At 34.0% G+C, this 21316-nt stretch overlaps 1 protein-coding gene across 9 annotated transcripts in view; it reads left to right on the forward strand.

The window, feature by feature from the left end:
- Positions 1-16012, forward strand: part of LOC113394476 (neural-cadherin) — a 305699-nt gene extending 289687 nt beyond the window's left edge. For 5 of the 9 annotated variants that reach the window (XM_064220567.1, XM_026631798.2, XM_064220571.1 and 2 more), the window contains 7 exons: positions 1995-2159; positions 7451-7588; positions 7694-11490; positions 12425-12663; positions 13922-14125; positions 14967-15185; positions 15478-16012. In XM_064220567.1, the coding sequence (XP_064076637.1) occupies positions 1995-2159; positions 7451-7588; positions 7694-11490; positions 12425-12663; positions 13922-14125; positions 14967-15185; positions 15478-15581 (4866 nt within the window). In that variant the 3' untranslated portion in view covers positions 15582-16012. Of the gene's footprint in view, positions 1-1994; positions 2160-4512; positions 4675-7450; positions 7589-7693; positions 11491-12015; positions 12252-12424; positions 12664-13921; positions 14126-14966; positions 15186-15477 lie in introns of all 9 variants that reach the window. The other 4 variants (XM_064220568.1, XM_026631802.2, XM_064220570.1 and 1 more) reach the window with 3 other exon arrangements.
- The last annotated feature ends 5304 nt before the right edge of the window (positions 16013-21316 follow it).

The following is a 21316-nucleotide window of genomic DNA, read 5'->3' on the forward strand; positions in this document are numbered from 1 at the left end:
AGCGATAATTTAATTTATCTATGTCAGGGCGTTACCGAAATTAATTTATATTATTATATCATATACATATGTTACTATACCATTGCTATGCAGAAATAAATATATGACGTATTGTTGAAATAGCATTTACGTTATTTAATTAACATATAATACTTATGTAATAATTGATATATATATATGAATTTAATAAAACCAACGCTGATCCACGTTTTCATAATAATAACGTATATAAAATGTGAACGAAATTTAAACTTTAAAATTCGATCGTAATTATGATTAACCTTCATTAAAAATAGATAAAAAAGTCGTTAAATTGATCATTGATTGCCATGGCGCTACATTAAAACTACAATACGATTGTTTATTTTATATATAATAATAATCACATCCGTATTAACGATTAACGTTATATATAATATATATAAAACACTGAAAATGTAATTGGTAAATATGATGTAATTTTCTATTTCAGTTTCGAATTTGTATAAAGGAAAAAATAAGTAAATAAACGTACATTCACTAAATCAGAGCTTTTACACAGCAAAGGCCTGTGGCATGACACTTTGGCCGGGCTCGATACCATTATTTCAGCGAAATGGACCAAGGGCGTAGGTCACCCGCTTACAATTGACTATCGTTGTAGCTGGCGTTGGCACTTGCACAAAATACTCAGTACGCGTGCGTTACAAGCATAAAAGCGCAGACTGTTAACATCTAAAAGCTCTGAGCGATAATAGCTAACATCCATGCTTAAAAAGGATTCAAATAAACACATCGAAACATTCTCTAGGAGCGGAAAAGTTATTCTACTAAACATTATTTAAGAACGAACTTCTAAACAATGAATAAACCTATAAAGTATAACGCGTAAAGCATTTTAAGCGCTGGAAACACCAGTTAGCGAGTAATCCTCCCGAGATCCAGTAGATTTCCGCCTTGGCTATATTGTTGAGATATCATAGGACTTCGTTGCCCTCGAGGAAGATTCATCGAACTTTTCTCGAGAATAAATAATTTAATTTTTGATAGCCATTTAAGCAAGCCGGCGTAGCGACTGCCGAAGGCAGGCTCGCTATTAAATTGCAGAGCATCGTGGAGCTTAAATGGATATAAACCAGTTTATTTTACAAACTCCTTTTTGCTTATAAACCTTTTAGAATAAACACCATAATATATTTTGTTATAATAAGGCTTACAGAGTGTTTAATGATAATTAGACAAAAAATTCATGTATTATCTCAAAATTAATTACTATATAATAGTCCGGTGTTGATAGAGCTTAAAAGCTATTGGCTTATACCTTATATCCTGTCATAAAATAAATTTAATATAAAGCCTATCTGCCTTAGGATTACTAAAAGCTCTATTTTATACTTGAGATACTTCGTCGTGAATAATCTATAACAGCTCAGAACAAATATTAGATGACGGCGTTAATACATTCGAAACTGAAAAACAAGAATTTAACTTAAAATATCATCTACGTAGATATTACAATACGTTAAAACGTATAATGTTCGTGGAATGACTTTTGAAACAAACATCTTCCTTCCGAGGAAATAACGGAGTGACACGGACAGATGACGCCAATAACTCGCCCGGGTCGCAACCACAAATACCGCCTTTATTGTTAAAATCTAACGCCGACGTTATAAGACTTTATCGTTCCATTTCACTAATATCGCCTTGTAAACGCTTATACATTTAAAATTCAATAAAGGTTGTCCAGCAATTTTATTAAGGTTAATAAACTTTTATATCTCCGAACATTACTTTCTGTAAATTTTCTTTCGTGTCAACGTTTTGAACAACTTCGTTAATCATAATTATGATTACTTATCTCCGAAGTCATCAGAGTTTTAATTACAGTTGTCCTATATCTTTGCCATTTCGTGCTTGATGAATGAACTTAATAAAGGACATAATTTATTTTTCCTATCGGTCATTTTACTACAAATTCTAATGAATCTCTCCGATTTGTTGCGTGGCAACAGTACGAGTTGAAGCTAGCTGCATCGGACAACCTCAAAGAGAACTACACGACGGTCGTGATCCACGTGAAGGACGTGAACGATAATCCCCCGGTGTTCGAGCGGCCTACATATCGAACTCAAATTACAGAAGAAGACGACCGCAATCTTCCCAAGCGGGTGCTACAGGTCGGCTTCGAGGCGATAAAAGGCCCTCATTTGATTATTTACCCTCAGCCGCCGCTTTGAGGTTTAAGGTTCCAAAGGGAATCGCATGGAGTGACAGATGCCGATTTCTAGACTGACGTTTTTTATATTATTTTTTTGTTTCCATTTGCATGGCATGGGTTTTTTTTGTGTTTTGTCTTTTCCATTTCGTTTTAGTGCTAGTTTCAGCTTGTTTCATTTTTATTGTTGTTTAGAAGTATGTTTCATTAAATAAATAAGCGTAGAACTCGTTAATTTTACCGCTAACATTCTGCGAACGACGCTTGGGATATCAACAACATACATTTATATAAGGTATAATAGAAGAGAACATATATTTAACATTATAGATAAAAAATATCCATAAAAATATAAACATATTTCTCTAAGGATTAATCAGTACTTTTTTTAAATCGTATTGTCGTATTTATTTTATTTGAACTATACTTTAAAATCGACGTTTTAATAAATAATTTCGTTTGATATATTACATTAATATATAAGTGTTTTATAAAATGCTTTATAAAGTAATAGATTATTGAGCTACTAAATTATAATATTCGTTTCTTTATTCATCATCAGATGAACGCTAAATGAAAGTGTCACTCACATACGTTAATAACAAGTCTAGTTCCAAATATTAAATAGGATACGAACGGATTTTCATTATATTTTCGGTAAAATTTATGATTAGTTCAAACATAAAATTAAATAAGCTTGAATATAGTAATATGAAATATATTTAAAAGTAATCTGAGTGTTGTAATTTCCAAAAAGCATTCTACATAAGTTTAATATTCCATCCTCATTTATTAAGAAATAAATAATGAAGATTTTTCCGAATTTATGGTTGACTTTAAAACGGAAGAACTACCTTCATATCAAAGCTATCCCCATAACATTTATTTTCATAATCAGTTCAATGGTTTCGCTGCCAATGCTTAATAAGCATACAGATAACGTTAATTTCACATTTATAATATAATGAAGTCTTCCTGACTAAATACGATTGAATCACTAACGCCGAACTCAAAGAGACGCGAACAGCACGGGATATGTTATTGAGCACAACTGTGTGCACAATTTGCTCTCTCTCTATTTACTCAATCTCATAATCCGATAAGAGCAATGACGGCCAGAAATCAGCCACAGAGCCACCGGTCTCGAATGATTTCCGATTCATAGATTTGTACTTAATCAACTTCCAAAATGTCAACTTCTACTAACCCTTTAATGGCCCGAAATGGTATAATCCAGAAACGCTACGTGTAAAGCCTTATAAACTTTCCACTTACCAAAGGGGAAGTAACTTAATGTTGTTTACACCTTTAAAGACGTATCACTTTGTATGTTACCCAAGTCAGATATTAATTTTAAGTGCTTAGTGATAAGTTTATGGTGTAACTTTTCCAATAAATAAATAAATAAATAAAGAAATTAAGTAACGATTGTCGTATATTTATCAAGGATGTGTATTTGAAGTACAAAACACTGTTCAGTATTCATTGAAATCGTAAATATAAAATGGCAACATCGACATCTTATCGGCTATAAAAAACGAAACAATGAACAAGAAAGAACCGCCTTTTATTATTTTTATAAAATACACTCATAATCCGCTTTATATTCGTCATAATAATAATACATTTATTTATTCTCTCCCGCAGATATTTCAGTTAACATTATTTTTGTTCTAAGATAAGAATATTAATACGTAATAAGAACGAAAATTCCTGTTTTATTAATATAGATGATTAATAATTACCGGCAAAGCTCTAAAAAATATATACTTATTTCAATTGATTGCGTTTAGCTTTAAAAATTGTCATTACAATATTATTACGTTATAAAAACTGTCTGCGTCTTTAACTATCTATAAAAATAACGTATAATTATTAATAACATTTATATAACTGAGTTAAATCAGTGCTAAATTGTTGTAACACTCAAACAGCGGACATAATGATGGCAATTATTTCACGCATTTACGTGTACATGCAAAACAATGCCATTAAGCGGCTTGTCACTTTAGATTAGCGATAAATTAACAATCGTTCGAATTAAATTTCGTAATATATGAAATTACTTACATTTGGTATATATAAGCAATTATATGAGTATGAAGATGTATAATTATAATTTTTTTTAAAATATTTTTCGCTTTTTATTTTTAATAGTTCTATGTAATAGGAAAGAATGTTTCACGAACTGTTCAAAAACTCACGAAATGTATGTCATAAATTAATAGTACGAATGTTCGTGAAGTTATACGAATGTTCGTGCAACAATCTCTTAGCAATGCATGGGGCATGTCTTAACTCGTGCGTGTGCACAGTACGAGTTGACGCTGGTGGCATCTGACGGCCGCAACGAGAACTCAACGCGTGTAGTGGTTCACGTGCTCGATATCAACGACCTTCCGCCCCGGTTCACACACAGCGCCTACATCACTCAGGCTCTCGAGGAGACCGGCCCCTACCCCCACTCCTTAATACAGGTTTTGTTTGTTTTTTTTTTTTATTTCATTTTATCCTTATTATCCTATTCTCCTCAAAACGTTCATAAATAAAGCTATTCATTTGAATCAATGAAGATATAGTAATAAACCCGCGTGCAATTCCGCACCGGAGTTTCGATACAATATCGAAAATAATACGGACAACGGAGAAGGGTTAAATATACTAATATAAATAGGAAATTTATTAAGTTTAAAATAAAATAAATGGTTGTAATATTAAATTTCAACGAAGCCTAAACAATACGCCATTTGATCTCAATTTAATCTGTTAATTATAAACTTGTAATTGAATGAAATAATTTAAAACTACATTTAAAATGTTAAACTGTTTAAAATTTAAAATCCATAGCAAAAATTTGAATACTTATTTTTCTGTACGTTCATTCACCAAAGTTTATTTTGAAACCTATTTTATTTTCATTTTATAAAATTCTTTATTTTCTTTCTTATTTGTTAACATCCAATACTCCTTTTAAACATTACACGCACAAAGCTGATAAGGTAACGCTGGCGGTATTCATTAAAATGTATTGTATTTCTCTTAAATCAACTAACAGGTAAGTACGTATAGATAAGGCCTACAATTTGCTTGGATTTTCGCTTGTCTCGAGATAAAACTCTGCAAGGTTTTGTACATTTTCCATTCAATTAATATTAATGCATGCTAATATTAAATATATAAATTTAATCACTCCCTATAATTAATTTATACACAGAATTTATAATAGATCCTTCAAAACTTGGCCTTTGTTTAATCTTGTTTATTTAATTTGGGTAATTGACTTTTACGTGTCTTTTCAAAAACAAGACGAACAAATTTCGCTTAATGACTTTTCAATGTAATTACATTTCAACTATAAAAATAATATAATTGAAATTTTAGAGTTTGTATGAGTTTTCTCGAAAGAAATGAAACTTAATTATTGTAAAATGAAAAATTATTTAAATTAAAAATTAGATATAAGAGACATCACATTGAATAAAACTAAATTTTATTTCGTTTCCTTAAAATATCACGTAAAGATTACGAAGACAGCGAGGACGTGTCCGTTCGTCGACCGTGAGATGGATTTTTTTATAATTGGTCTAGCTTCGCAAATAATCCGTGTAATTATGCAAACGTCGACCCTCTTCATTTCTATGGCTCTAGCCAAGCAAAATCAGTTATATCTTATTTTCTTTCTTTTTATCTTATACGTTAAATAATAGTTCATTTAATATATTTGTCTCATTTTATTTATAAGTACCAACAATCTATAAGCTTCTTATAAGAAAAACAGAAATTGTTTTCTTAATTTCAATAAGAATATTAACCTACTTATTATTGGTAATAGTCATTGTTTGATATTTTGATGTTTCAAACAAAAGATCTCAAATTCAAGGAGACGTATATTTTTTTCAGCATTAGCGTGCTTATATTTATATACTTCGCAAACTCTTTAAATATCATCTTGTAACATTCTTTTTCGAAATATAAAAAAGGGCAAAGTTCTGAGCGCCCGTTAGCATGAGCACCCGCTGTCATGTGCCGGTGCGAACATTCTGCTAACGTTAGTGATTTCGTAACATTGAAAAACTTAAATAATTAATTCCTATTCTTACTATAACTAGTGATTCGTATCTTACTTCGCTACTTAACACGTTTAGTCAATTACAGAAATTTAAACGTGAACGTAGAAGTCGACTTACGCATACAAATTATTAAAATGTAAATTGCTAAATATAGAAACAATGAGTTAATACTTTTTTTAATAGCGTACACTCGCTTTATATTGCGTTCTATTCTTTACATTGCATTGTTAAGGTGTTATTATTTATTTAAAGCTCCAACTTACTACATTTATACAACGGTAGGTATTCAGTTTTTTACATTTTACATTACATTAACAGCCTGTAAATTTCCCACTGCTGGGCTAAGGTCTCCTCTCCCTTTGAGGAGAAGGTTTGGAGCATATTCCACCACGCTGCCCCAATGCGGGTTGGTGGAATTCACATGTGGCAGATTTTCGTTGAAATTTGATGACTGAAATGATAATGATGAAATTGAAAGACACATGCAGGTTTCCTCACGATGTTTTCCTTCACCGTCAAGCACGAGATGAATTATAAACACAAATTAAGCACATGAAAATTCAGTGGTGCTTGCCTCGGTTGGAACCCGTAATCATCGGTTAAGATGCACGCGTTCTAACCACTGGGCCATCTCGGTTCGGTATTCAGTTTAGTTGCCGGAAATAATATTCTATGCAATTTTCCGTAAAATATAAATATAAGATGATGCATCAGCTTAGAAACTAGTATCATGTCTGCAGTTGGGTTTTAAATATTACAAAATTAATTATTTTATTAATAGCATTAGTTTGATCATCAAATCAAAACGATTATATAGTAAGGTCTAGAAGTACACAAATTTTGTATCAAGAAAAGTCGTTCTATTTCATTGTCGAACATTATTTCCCTCTTGAAGATAATTCCGGATATCCCGCCAAGTAAGATATTCTTAATTTCGAACTTTGTAATATTATTGCGTAAACAAAACAAGCAAGGGCCAAATTTTCGTTATAAATATTATATTTTCTAATCTTAATTCATTCAAACTTACAACTTAAAGGCAATTCTGTTTCCAATATTTGTATAATTTTTTCACAAGTCGTAAACAATAAAAATATGACTTCTCTGAAGTGAGCTATGACTTACGTTTTAAACCTACATCTACAAAATTTTAAGGTATTTCATAATATTAAATGTGTAACAGGTAACAGCTACAGATGGTGACAAAGACAGACAACAAAACATTGTTTACTTCCTCACGGGTCAAGGCATTGATCCAGACAATCCATCAAATAGCAAATTTGATATTAACCGAACGACTGGAGAAATATTCGTTCTTAAGGTAAATTATAACAATAACTGTTAGTATAAATATAATTGTAAGCATATCGAATTGCAGTTGTATGATATTGAAGCTTTATACATTTTAATGTAATTTTTTTTGTAGCCATTAGATCGTGATCAACCAAATGGAAGACCGCAATGGAGATTCACCGTATTCGCTCAAGACGAAGGGGGCGAAGGACTCGTAGGTTACGCTGACGTTCAAGTTAATCTAAAAGACATCAACGATAATGCACCAATATTCCCACAAGGTGTTTACTTTGGCAATGTTACTGAGAATGGGACAGCAGGCATGGTTGTTATGACTATGACTGCCATAGATTACGACGATCCGGCTGAAAGTAATAATGCAAAATTATGGTATTCGATAGAAAAAAATGTAATAGAAGAAGAAACAGGTTCACCAATATTTGAAATAGAACCAGAAACCGGTGTCATTAAGACAGCTGTATGTTGTTTGGATCGTGAAAGGACTCCCGATTATTCTATTCAAATCGTAGCGTCAGACGGAGGAGGGTTAAAAGGAACTGGTACAGCATCTATACGAGTTAAAGATATCAACGATATGCCACCTCAATTTACTAAAGATGAATGGTTTACAGAAGTAGATGAAACGGATGGGACTAATTTACCAGAAATGCCAATTCTTACAGTGACTGTACACGATGAAGATGAAACTAATAAATTTCAATATAAAGTAATTGAAAATAGTGGATACGGTGCTGATAAATTTACTATGGTTAGAAATAATGATGGCACAGGTTCACTTAAAATCGTTCAACCTCTAGACTATGAGGACCAATTGCAAAGCAACGGTTTTAGATTTAGAATACAAGTTAACGATAAAGGAGAAGACAACGATAATGACAAATATCATGTAGCTTATTCTTGGGTAGTTGTTAAACTTAGGGATATAAATGACAATAAACCCCAATTTGAACGCGCAAATATTGAAGTATCCGTGTATGAAAATGCTGAAGTCGGCAAAAGTCTTGAAACATTTAAAGCCACAGATCCGGATCAAGGTGGTAAAAGTAAAGTTTCATACGCTATTGATAGATCATCGGATAGAAAAAGACAGTTTTCTATAAGCCAAGAGGGTACTGTAAGTATTCAAAGATCTTTAGATAGAGAGGACACGCCTAGACATCAAGTAAAAATATTAGCTATAGATGATGGAGTTCCTCCTCGAACAGCTACAGCAACTTTAACAGTTATTGTGCAAGATATCAATGACAATGCACCTACATTCCTTAAAGACTATAGACCAGTATTAACAGAACACATTACACCTAAAAAAGTAGCAGAAATTTTAGCCACTGACGATGATGATAGATCTAAAAGTAACGGTCCTCCTTTCCAATTCAGACTTGATCCTGGTGCTGATGACATAATAAGGGCTTCTTTCAAAGTTGAACAAGACCAAAAAGGTGCCAATGGTGATGGTATGGCAATCGTTTCCTCACTTCGGTCTTTTGATAGAGAACAACAAAAAGAATATCTCATTCCTATCATAATTAAAGATCACGGAAATCCAGCAATGACTGGAACTAGTACTTTAACTGTAGTAATTGGTGATGTCAATGATAACAAAATGCAACCAGGATCTAAGGAAATTCTTGTATATAATTACCAAGGACAAGCACCAGATACTGAAATTGGAAGAGTTTATGTTTACGATTTGGATGATTGGGATTTACCCGATAAGAAATTTTTCTGGGAAAGTTCTGAACATCCAAACTTTACATTAAATGAAGAAACGGGTATGGTACAAATGAGACATAAAACAAGAGAAGGCAGATATCATTTAAAGTTCAAAGTTTATGATCGGAAACATACCCAAACTGATGTTCCTGCTAACGTCACTGTTTACGTAAAAGAAATATCACATGACGCAATAATAAATTCAGGTTCAATACGAATATCAGGAATATCGGATGAAGATTTTATTCGAGTCTGGAATTATAAGACATTAAGTGTATCTAGAAGCAAGTTAGATATATTTAAAGACAAGTTGGCGGATTTACTGAATACTGAACGAGAAAATATTGATATATTCAGTGTCCAATTGAGAAAGAAACATCCGCCAGTAACTGATATTCGTTTTTCAGCACATGGTGCTCACTATTATAAACCAATCCGGTTAAATGGCATTGTATTAATGCACCGAGAGGAAATCGAAAGAGCTGTTGGAATTAATATTACTATGGTTGGTATTGATGAATGTATTTATGAAAATCAAATGTGTGAAGGATCTTGCACAAATGTCCTGGACATTAGTAACTTACCATATATGGTAAATTCTAACAAAACTGCACTCGTTGGTGTAAGAGTTGATGTTATTGCTGAGTGCACGTGTGGTGCGAGAAACTTCACACAAGCCGAGACATGTCGCAATTCTCCTTGTTATAATGGTGGTAGATGTATAGAAGGTAAATATGGTTTAACTTGCTCCTGTCCACCCGGCTACACCGGTCCAAGATGTCAACAAACATCGAGAAGTTTTAGAGGAACTGGATGGGCGTGGTACCCATCTTTGGAGATGTGTGATAGTTCTCATTTAAGTTTTGAATTTATAACACGAAAATCAGAAGGTGTTTTGCTTTACAACGGACCAATAGTCCCACCCGAACCAGAAGAAATAGTCGTATCAGATTTCATTTCTGTTGAATTAGAAAGAGGAAATCCCAGGTTACTTATAGATTTTGGCTCCGGCACATTAGAACTCAGAGTGAAAACTAAGAAGTCATTAGATGACGGCGAATGGCATCGCTTAGATATATTTTGGGATACTGAAAATGTACGAATGATTGTCGACTTCTGTAGATCAGCAGATATTCAAGAAATGGAAGACGGTACACCACCAGAATTCGATGATTCAACGTGTCAAGCAACTGGAAGCATTCCTCCATTTAATGAATATTTGAATGTTAATGCGCCGTTGCAAATTGGAGGACTTTACATCGAACATTTTGATCCTACTCATTATCATTGGCAATACATGCCCATTGGCAAAGGTTTTGACGGGTGCATTAGGAATTTAATACACAATAGTAAATTATATGACTTAGCTCATCCTGGATTATCACGAAATTCTGTAGCGGGCTGTCCACAAACTGAGGAAGTTTGCAACCAAGCCGACACTACCTCGAGATGTTGGGAGCATGGCACTTGTGTGGGAAGTTTTTCCGAAGCTAGATGTCAGTGTCAACCGGGCTGGACCGGACCATCGTGCAATTTACCAACAACACCCACAAGCTTTAGACCCCAGAGCTACGTTAAATTTGCACTAAGCTTCGAACCTGACAGATTTAGTACCCAAATTCAACTAAGGTTTAGAACTCGAGAACCTCACGGAGAACTTTTCAGAGTGAGTGATCAACATAATCGTGAATATGGAATTTTAGAAGTGAAAGATTCACGACTGCATTTCCGATTCAATCTGAATTCACTACGGACAGAAGAACGCGACGTTTGGCTAAATTCTGTAGCAGTTGATGATGGCCAATGGCACATTGCTCGTGTCAGCAGATATGGCAGCGCTGCCACTCTGGAAATCGATGGTGGCGAAGGGAGAAGATATAATGAAACGTTTACATTTGAAGGACATCAATGGCTTCTTGTTGATAAACAGGAGGGCGTATATGCAGGAGGTAAAGCCGAATACACTGGTGTGAGAACTTTTGAAGTATACGCCGATTTCCAAAAAGGATGCTTAGATGATATCAGATTAGAAGGAAAACATTTACCATTGCCTCCAGCAATGAATGGAACTCAATGGGGTCAAGCAACGATGGCAAGAAATTTGGACAGAAACTGCCCATCGAATAGTCCCTGCATCAACGTTCACTGCACAGAACCATTTGTTTGTGTAGATCTTTGGAACGAATACGAATGCACGTAAGTACTAATCTACTATCAATATAAAATTCTAAGAAAAATGTCATAATGAATTAAAATCATTATGACATTTTTAAGTCGCAAACGTATATTTTCTCTAAATAAAACATTTGTTCAAAAAGTACAAAATTATATGATTAAATTTAAAGAGATTATAGCTGTTGGCAAAACTAATTTTAAATTCAATATTAATTTAATATATATTTCATTGATTTTATCAGTAACTTGATCATTACTAATTTTAGGCGCGCACTGAGTTCCTTTGTAGGTTTATTTATACGTATCGATTTATTAACATACTTATATTATTTAAGACAATTCATTTTTTATTAAAAATATAATAATTATTTCGCTTATTACAACTTCTTCGCTTTCACATTATACAATTATTAAGTACATTTATAATTACGTAATTATTTGATATGCATATTACACTATTTAATTAATAATTCAATTGTATTAATATAATATAATTTTTACGTATGTGTGTATCTGTGTATGTTAACATATTGTGATGGTGTCTAGCTGCGGTGAGGGTTTGGTATTGTCTCCGGACGGCAAGGGTTGCGTAGACAAGAACGAATGTCTCTACTTCCCGTGCCGCAACGGCGGCTCGTGTGTCAACCGGGAGCCGGGCTATCGCTGCCATTGCCCTGAGGGTTTCTGGGGCGAGAACTGCGAGCTCGTTCAGGAAGGCCGCACGCTCAAGCTCAGCATGGGCGCGCTGGCGGCCATCCTCGTCTGCCTCCTTATTATCATGAGTGAGCACATAGCCTAGTCGCGTATCGCGTGTCTCCTCACCCTTCACCCGATCACTATCGCACACTCATTATCTATCTCATCTTATCTATATAGACGTAGTGCATGCTTCGTATTGTGGGGGCTCAGTGCGCGCGATGGTGCCGGTTCGGGAGGTATAGCGCGCAATGTATAGGTGTCCGAGTGGATCGAGTCGCGCGGGTGGGACGTGTGTCAACGTGAACGAGTGCGTGCACAATCCGTGTCTGAACGGCGGCACGTGCGTGGACCGCGAGCCGACGCGCCGCTACGACTGCATCTGCCCGTTCGCCTACACCGGCCATGACTGCGAACTAGAACTGCTGGCCTCGGGAATCATCATGCCTTCCAGAGATTTCATTATAGCTATCATTGTCTGTTTGTTTTTGCTTTTAGGTGAGCACTTTATCATTTTGCATGTCTTCATACTTATTTGATAAATGTTTAATATAGTTTAATGTTCTTTAGTGATCATTTTCAGCGGTAGACATAAAATTCAATCTTGGTATTAGAATATTATATGAGGTTAATGAATGATGTATGAACAGCTCTTAGTGTATTTCCTCTTCATTCGTATAAAAGGCGGTAACAATTCTAGATAGGTCAGAAAATGCACGTCTAGATAATAATACTATTCGCTAAAAGCTCTGTTCATGCTCGACTTTACGAGGTTGGCGTTTATTCTATGAACCGCTATAGACATATTCATAAAGTGGTAAGGTAAACGCTGAATGCAATATATAGAGCTTACAATAAGATTACTTATCTTTATGTAATATACATATGTATATGTAACTTTGTTAGAAACATTGATTATAACTTATAGTATTTTACAAATATCATGTTTTTACATCGTACCAATACACCAATTTTAGTTTACGGTTGGATTTGTAAATAATATTTATTTCAAACGGAAATTGTAATCATAAACAATATCCACTTGGATTTCCAATATATCAATAAGAAATTGTTCTTAGTATTAAGTAATAAAATATTTTATTACGAAACGATATAACGGGACATTGTCTTGGACATTAATAACTCACAAACTTGTTACATCGTCGTGTTTTTATAACATCATCCCACTTATGTATATATTGATTATACAATTATACATATAATGAAAATTTAGTCAAAGTGGTGTTTTAGTCATAAATGAAGTTTGTCAGAAACAAATAAATATATCTTTGGTAGTATAATGTCTATTGCAAATAACTTCAAAATGACCCCTATTTTAGGTGCACGTTTGGAGAAGCGCCAACTGTTAATACAATTCTGTGTTACAAATCCTCTTATAAAGCGCAACGTATAAATCATACTTGAGCGCTCGTGGGATCAAATTTTCAGTTTCGATAGTAGATTCCAGATAAACCTCACAGTATTTGAAAATGAACACTAACACCGCTAGACCCTTTATTAATAGCTTGTTTAATATGCCACATTCGCACAATAGAGACTGCGATCGTTTAATTGCAATCGTAAACCAACGGTGGATGTGAATGGAGATGTTCAATTTAACAGCGATTTAAACTAAAAGATTGATTCGACTAGAGGATATCATGTAGACCAAGCAGTATTAAGCCTATACATTGTAATCGATTAAATATGCTTAAACTTACTATATTTAAATATTAATCAACTTTCTATCTCACAGTTCTTGTGCTGGTGTTTGTGGTGTACAATCGGCGTCGAGAGGCGCATATAAAATATCCAGGTCCAGACGACGATGTTCGCGAGAACATTATAAACTACGATGACGAGGGCGGCGGCGAAGATGACATGACAGCCTTCGATATTACTCCCCTTCAAATTCCAATCGGCGGACCGCTCCCTGATCATGTCCCATCGAAACTACCATGTAAGTGATTAAATATGAACAATGTACAAAACTTACCGATGTAACTACAGTAAGTGTATCCATTAAAATTATAATAAATGCAGATCAACGAGCCATTATATGTTTTTCATGAAAATATGTTCCAAGCACAAAGGTCAAAGAGAAAACAAGTGTCATACGTTTTTATACTGAAGGCAGTCCTTTGGGTATTTAAAGGCTTTCCGTTCAAAAGGCAAAGGCAATACCCTTGTAAATGTCACTTGTCTGACGCTCGATTCGACATAGCCTTTAGGAGTAGATCCCGACGCGATGATTTTATATACATATGTACAACTCACTAAAAATTGCCAAGCTTCAGTCTTTGTGAATTGACTATCCCATATAGTTCGATTCCACTGCGACATCGACAACGGAGCAAAATAAAGCTTTGTCTGATATCATTATTCTTTTGTAAAATCAGCATAATAAATATTACAAAACGAAAGCCTTTAGTGCTGGAACAGGAGTATTTAATTTTAATTTAGACGGAAAAGCTGCTGCTCGCTTATCCTCGTTCTAAATTAGACCTATTATCAAATCCACTTTAATGCTTTAATCTTATGTAAAGAAGCCTCAGCCACTTAAAACATTCGCTTGATGAAAATAAGAATAGCCTTAATCGGCTCGTCTAGATGTGATTTAAGAAAAACCGAATGCCTAAGGAAATTTCTATTTTTTGTTAGTATTTCTACAAAACTTTACTATGTTTTATTTGCACTTATAATCGATATTTATTTCTGGTATTAAATCTAAAAATTAAATTATTAACAGTGATCTGAAATTAAAGATTCATTAAAAAATAATAATTTATATTCCCATTTAGATCCGTTGATGGGAGTGGGCCTAGGAGTAGGTCCAATGGTTGGTGTAGCACCAGCTGTGGGTGTACCTCTACCAGGGGAAACGAACGTGGGCATGTTCATCGAAGAGCATAAGCGAAGGGCGGACAGCGACCCAAACGCGCCACCCTTCGACGACCTCAGGAATTATGCGTACGAAGGCGGCGGTAGCACTGCCGGCTCTTTGTCTTCGCTTGCTTCCGGTATGTCTAGAATGTGGTATCCATTCAATAGAATATGTTTCTATAAAAGTTAAAATGTGCCTTAAAGTAATTGAATATCATTTTGGATTATATTTTATCTTGATGCGCCTGTTGTTAAATTCACCAAGAAGCTGATTAATTGGACTTAATCCATATCGTGTGATTTTTTTTCCTGTTTGATTTTTCTTATACCATGAATATAACCATACAACTTGTGTTTGTGGTACAATGTAGTTTTACAATGCTATGAAATCTTTAAACATAGAGGTTATAAGAAAATTTCCTTGAACAGGAACTGACGACGAAGTGCACGAGTACGACTACCTGGGCGCGTGGGGCCCGCGGTTCGACAAGCTCGCCGACTTGTACGGCCCCGACCTCGACGAGCAGCTGTAGATCTCATCCTCTCCCCGCGCACCCCGACGACGATTAGTCAATTGTCTCCCCTCTCCGCTCGGCGCGCACATCTCCGTGACGTCTCCGTGATGTCTCCGTGACTCCTTCGTGACGTCGCGTCGACGTTCGGCCGCGACTACGAGTATCTTAACCGATTTTCTAAGAGTTTATTTTATACTTTAGGAATCGTTAGCTTAAGTATCTCTATGTACGTTTGATTGCGTAATTTTTTATGAGGTTTCCCAACCGATTACTTCACCAAATATTTGATATAAGTTTTACTCGAGTTAGCCATATTATGAGTCAGTATTTTATTGGAAGCTAACGAGATAAGTGGATTTCTGCTGGAGGGCCAGATGTGAATCGGAATCGTGGGTGTTTGTAGATAGTGTGCTATAAATGTGAATAATTTATACGAGTATTTTGTAAGTCCACAGCTTTACGTGATATCACTCGACGTTCGGCCCTTCTGCATTAAATCAATGTACCTACTATGAAAATATGTTATATTTTATATTAATTATAATAATTAATAGAGTCCCTTTGGACGTCGAGTCTATAATGCTCATTCGATATGGAAAGTATTCGCTGGGGATGTATATACGATAAATTAACGACTACCCCAATTATGTTAGTTTAATGTAAAACAATTTACATTCTACTTGAAATTTCCATGTAAGTGAACTGTACAGTAACTGGTGTTCCTCTCCGAGTCTCCGTGTAGTATTAGACGATATAAATTAGAATATCTGTGAAGGTCTGCGGTCTACTCGTAATAGTAGCTAATTAAATAATACTTTTCGATTGGGAGGAGTTTCATTCAAATACATGTGAGATTGATAGACGGATGAGAGGCATTGCGATGGGCGCGTGCGTGTGGGCGTTACTCGGTCGCGAGGCCGCGGGCGCCAGCGGGCGGTGACGTCACTGCGCACCGCCGGTGTGAATGGGAAAGTGCCAATCTATTAGCGTCATCGACGCAGCTAATGACCGTAGCGTTAAGTGTTTGCACTTTATTTATTCAATATATTTAAATATAAATTTAGTCGCACCTAGAAAAATATCAATAACTTACTAAGAGTGTTGTGCTAGGATTATTCCATCGATTTTGACGTGAGATAGTTAATGCAACCGTTAGAAGTCACTAATTTAATGCTAATTTTTAAGAATTTATAGTAAAATAATTAATTAAATTACAGGTTCTTTACAACTGTCTCACATCGACATCGAACTAGGATCAGTGTAAATTTTAGAATATACTGTATTGTGTTTAAAATGACTGATTTTATTATGCGTTTGAAGCCTAAGATTTTGTAGATTCGGTTGTTTAATTATAGACTTTGAATATCTACTATAAGAACACCTCTAGTTTGCACACAAGAACTACTCGTTTCTATAATAAAGCAATTCTCGTTAATTACTAATCATGTAAGTAGGAGTTTAATGGTTGTCCGAAAACGACATTTAGGTTTTTATTATTCCTTTATATATATCATTACACTGCCAGTAATCATATAGACGATTTATAATATAAAGAATTTTTGTCCGTTTTTTATATTTCAGTCTTTACAAAAAAGGTGGTATATTATTTTTAACTATTTATTATTAAACATCCTCCCCTCGCGACAGAATTGTGCATTTAAATGCACAGACTAGCTTCTTTTTTATATAAGCTCTGCGTTGTCTCGAATCGTGTAGTTTTACTAAATAATAATTGTCTACCAAAGAGTTATTTGTGTCAGCGACTCGCGTCGCTTCGTCACATAAACATCGAGTAACTCATAACTGTACTTACCGAATTTAAACGTAAAAAACGTAAAAGTAAACGTTCACACGATTTCAATCACATTTTTATAACATTTGAAAATTATGCCATTGAATCGGGTTCGTCGACACGCTGATTGCACTTCACACATCAAAATGTTGATGGTCGATTGCTCCTCACCTGACCCAGGGGTCACCTAATTAAGACGGCAGAGCACAGAATCCCAGTACAAATTGTGAGTGGTGTGAAGTTCGCGCCGCAACCGACACCGGTGCACGTAATTTTATTTTAGACACTAATTATTATTATACCGACATAGTTATGTTTTGTTTCAACTGTGATTATTTAGTTGTACAACTCTGACGATTACATAAAAGAATGAATAAAATATGAAAAAAAAAAAATGTATGTTTCATTTCATTACACCCCAACCTTTATAACATTTATATTGACCTACGGAATATATATAAAATTCTATACAATAAGCTCTGGAACAAATAAATACGAAATGAGGTATAAAAATTGTATGCCCAAAGTTATTGACATTAAGCCGAGACCGCCCATTGTATTCAACTTTAATCAAAGGATCCGAGTTCAAAAAACCTTTTTAGTACCTAATTTATTTGCAATTCATTTCTTGCTTGAATTTAAAATATGAATCAATCAACTATGATAAAAAAAGTGCGTGGACGTGCGTGAAAAGTTCTACGTAGTCGTACATATTACTTCTACGAAAAATAGTTCGTAATTGCATGCAAGAAAATTATTACAATAAATAACGATAGATTAATAATTATAGTTATTATTGTTATTATAAATGTAAACACTTTTTTACTACTATAGCACTCACAAATTTAAACATACACAATTTGAACTGAAAGGTGAGAAGTTGTCGACTTCGAGCGACTTGACACCTAATCGGCGGTTAAGCGAGCAACTTTATCATATACATTTTACGTCACCCTGAGTGAACTTAAAAAATGACTTTATATTTTTTTCATAACGCATCAAAAGAGGCCTAAGCTAAAAAAATTAAATAAATTCAAAATCTATGTTTTTCTAATGCTTTGAATTTATCTGGCCTGACTTGAACACTGACTCATAATCTGCAGCTATAATCATGTCACATTTAGCAAAGAGACCAGTCCAAACCAAAATTTTCGTTGATTTAAGATGCCTAATAGGTATTCGATCATTAAGTACAAAAATCAAAAGTTATGTAACAGATTATAGATTCACCACACCACCACACCACTAGACCAATGAGACAGTTGAAGATGCTGAATGTCACCTTAATAAACGACAACTATCTGCCAACCTACAAAGCTTGGAGGAATTAAGCCCCGAATGTACCAGAGGCGCCTTACAATGAGACATTTACAAGCTACTGCAGTCACGTGCTTCCTTAAACTTGACTTTGACATGAATTAATATTAAATCAAAATCGAAATATTAAATTATATTCATATACATACAAATATTAGCCACTTCAATGTTCATAAAATATTTATTGCGATATCAGCAAAAGATTCCGCCGATAAGTTTTCGAGAAAAATTGAATGTTAGAGCTACACCGCGAGTTCATAGACAAATTGCAGCAACGGATTCCGCTAATATTTATTTTACATCGAAAAGATATTGAAGAACTTTTCGTATGGTGAAAATATTAATGATTACAACGACGCTTTCGTACAGTTTTCTTTACTCTCTATCGGACCTTGCTTAGTAACTACAAATAAGTATAAAAACAAAAAAAAATGTATGTTCTACTTTTTCCGAAGTTTAGAATCAGAAATCGCTTGGATCTGTGGCAAAAAACGTTTACATTATAAACGAATTCTGATTGAATCACTACTAAAGTATTTTCTAATCTAAATAAGTATTATATATGCCTTAGACATAAAGTTTTATATATGAAAACTAGCGACCCGCCCCGGCTTCGTAAGGGTGCAACGCTGATACTAAATATACTACAGAATGTCTACAACGTTCACAGTGTTTCAGTCATTACACAATACAAACCGCAATGTCCCAACGTTTTAAATCTGTAATATCTTCGAAAATGTTCATTTAAATTACATGCTGCATAGGGCCATACTGATCTATATCAAATGCACAATATATTCAACCAAATTGGATAAGGATTAATGCTGTATTGCTTAAAATCACTTCGAAAATAAGCCTTAATAAAATAAGCCTTAAAATAATTTATCGTAAAAAGTAAAGGATAAAAAATGGTTGTTATGGGTTATCCCTAAGAGATAGACATATTCCATCACGGGCTGTACAATACTGTAATACATTATTTGATCTATCTCGTACAGTTCAGCCAGAATTTGCAATATAAGCGCAAAAAATATGTTTATTTACGACATCTCATTAGAAACCTCTAAAATTATCAGTTTTTCTCTACTATATTGTGCATGTACTTTACATATAATCCTACCTCTTGAATTAATCTATCTATTAAAAACACAGCATCAAAATCCGTTGTGTAATTTTAAAGATTTTAACTTTGTTTTATACTATGTAATGATGATATCAATATGTTACTATTCAAAATTTGTCCGTCTACCGGTACCACGGACTCATCAGATATTTTACAGCAAAAAAGCAATTTAGCTTTGGCTTGAAGGATGAGTGAGCCAATTTAACTACAGGCACACGGGACATAACATCTTAGTTCCCAAGGTTGATGGCGCATTGGCGGTCTAAGGAGTACGACATTTTATATATTAATAGCGTAAGCCGATTTTTGTCCCAGTGATTATGGGACGATAGCTGCACATAAAAAATCGGTTAATGTATCATTCTGAAGAGCTCCAGCCGTAGATGTGCAGAAAAATAAAGATGATTCTTGATTGTAATTTACTAATTTAATGAAGAATTAATTTTAGAAAGCGGAAAATAGCTACTGGCCGGTTAGAGAGCGGTGCTACGTCTGGTTAAAAAAAAATGAAAAACGTAAACTAAATTATAGTAAATTGTTAGAAGCTTAAGAATTGTCAAAAAACTCCTAATCAAAAAACTAATGTATACTATTTGACATTAAGAAAATCATTTAAATAGTGTGTCATAATTTTGGCACAAAATGTGGATGAGCGACTTGCAGTTTCCAATGAAATTAAATTTAAAAAAATCTTTTGATCAAACACAGTGTCTATGAACGGTGGTCTCTGACCATCAGTCGGACCATTTGACCGTCCGCTAACCTACATTATAAAATAATAATAATAACCTTAATTACTTCATACGACTTCTTCATAGTCGGAAATTTTACGATAAATAGAATTTGGCAAATATTTCAACAATCCAAAATCGTTATTTAAATATATATTTTTAACTATTTTTTCGTCCCGTCTTTTAATCATACAATCAGTAACTCGAAAGTGATAGCTGTTACAAATATAAAGTAGATGTAGATGTAATAGTTTAAATCTTAACAATGATTGTTTCTTTGTGCTGTAGTGTTTCTACGACATAAAGAAAATTTCATTGAAATATATTTTTTGGGGACGTTTTGCCAAAATTACGTCTGTTACGTCTGGAAAACGAAACGAGAAATAATTATGTTCAAAAGAGGCGTAAGATGAATCGATTCCATTAAAATTTCCATTTCTTTTCCGATTTAATTCCAAATTAAAACTTATTGGGCGTTATGTTGTTTTTCAAGGTTTTTATTTTATAAAATAATATACATATATGTGTATATAGAATATTAAGTATAAACTTTGTAATTTAAGATTCTATGAATTAATTCATTCATATGTTTAAATGTTTGAAATCAAACTAGAGAACTTCGCATTTAGGAACATAATTATTGTTTAATACAATGTGTGATGCAAAACAATTGAATACTCACAATAAGATTTTACGAGTAAGGAACAACTACAGAATTAAACAATTACTCCAAACCTTTAAGACGACTACGACGACTATATAGTATTTGTTATTCGATTTATTAGTGGAT

This window comes from Vanessa tameamea, chromosome 4, assembly GCF_037043105.1.
Source record: "Vanessa tameamea isolate UH-Manoa-2023 chromosome 4, ilVanTame1 primary haplotype, whole genome shotgun sequence".
Classification (NCBI taxonomy): domain Eukaryota; kingdom Metazoa; phylum Arthropoda; class Insecta; order Lepidoptera; family Nymphalidae; genus Vanessa; species Vanessa tameamea.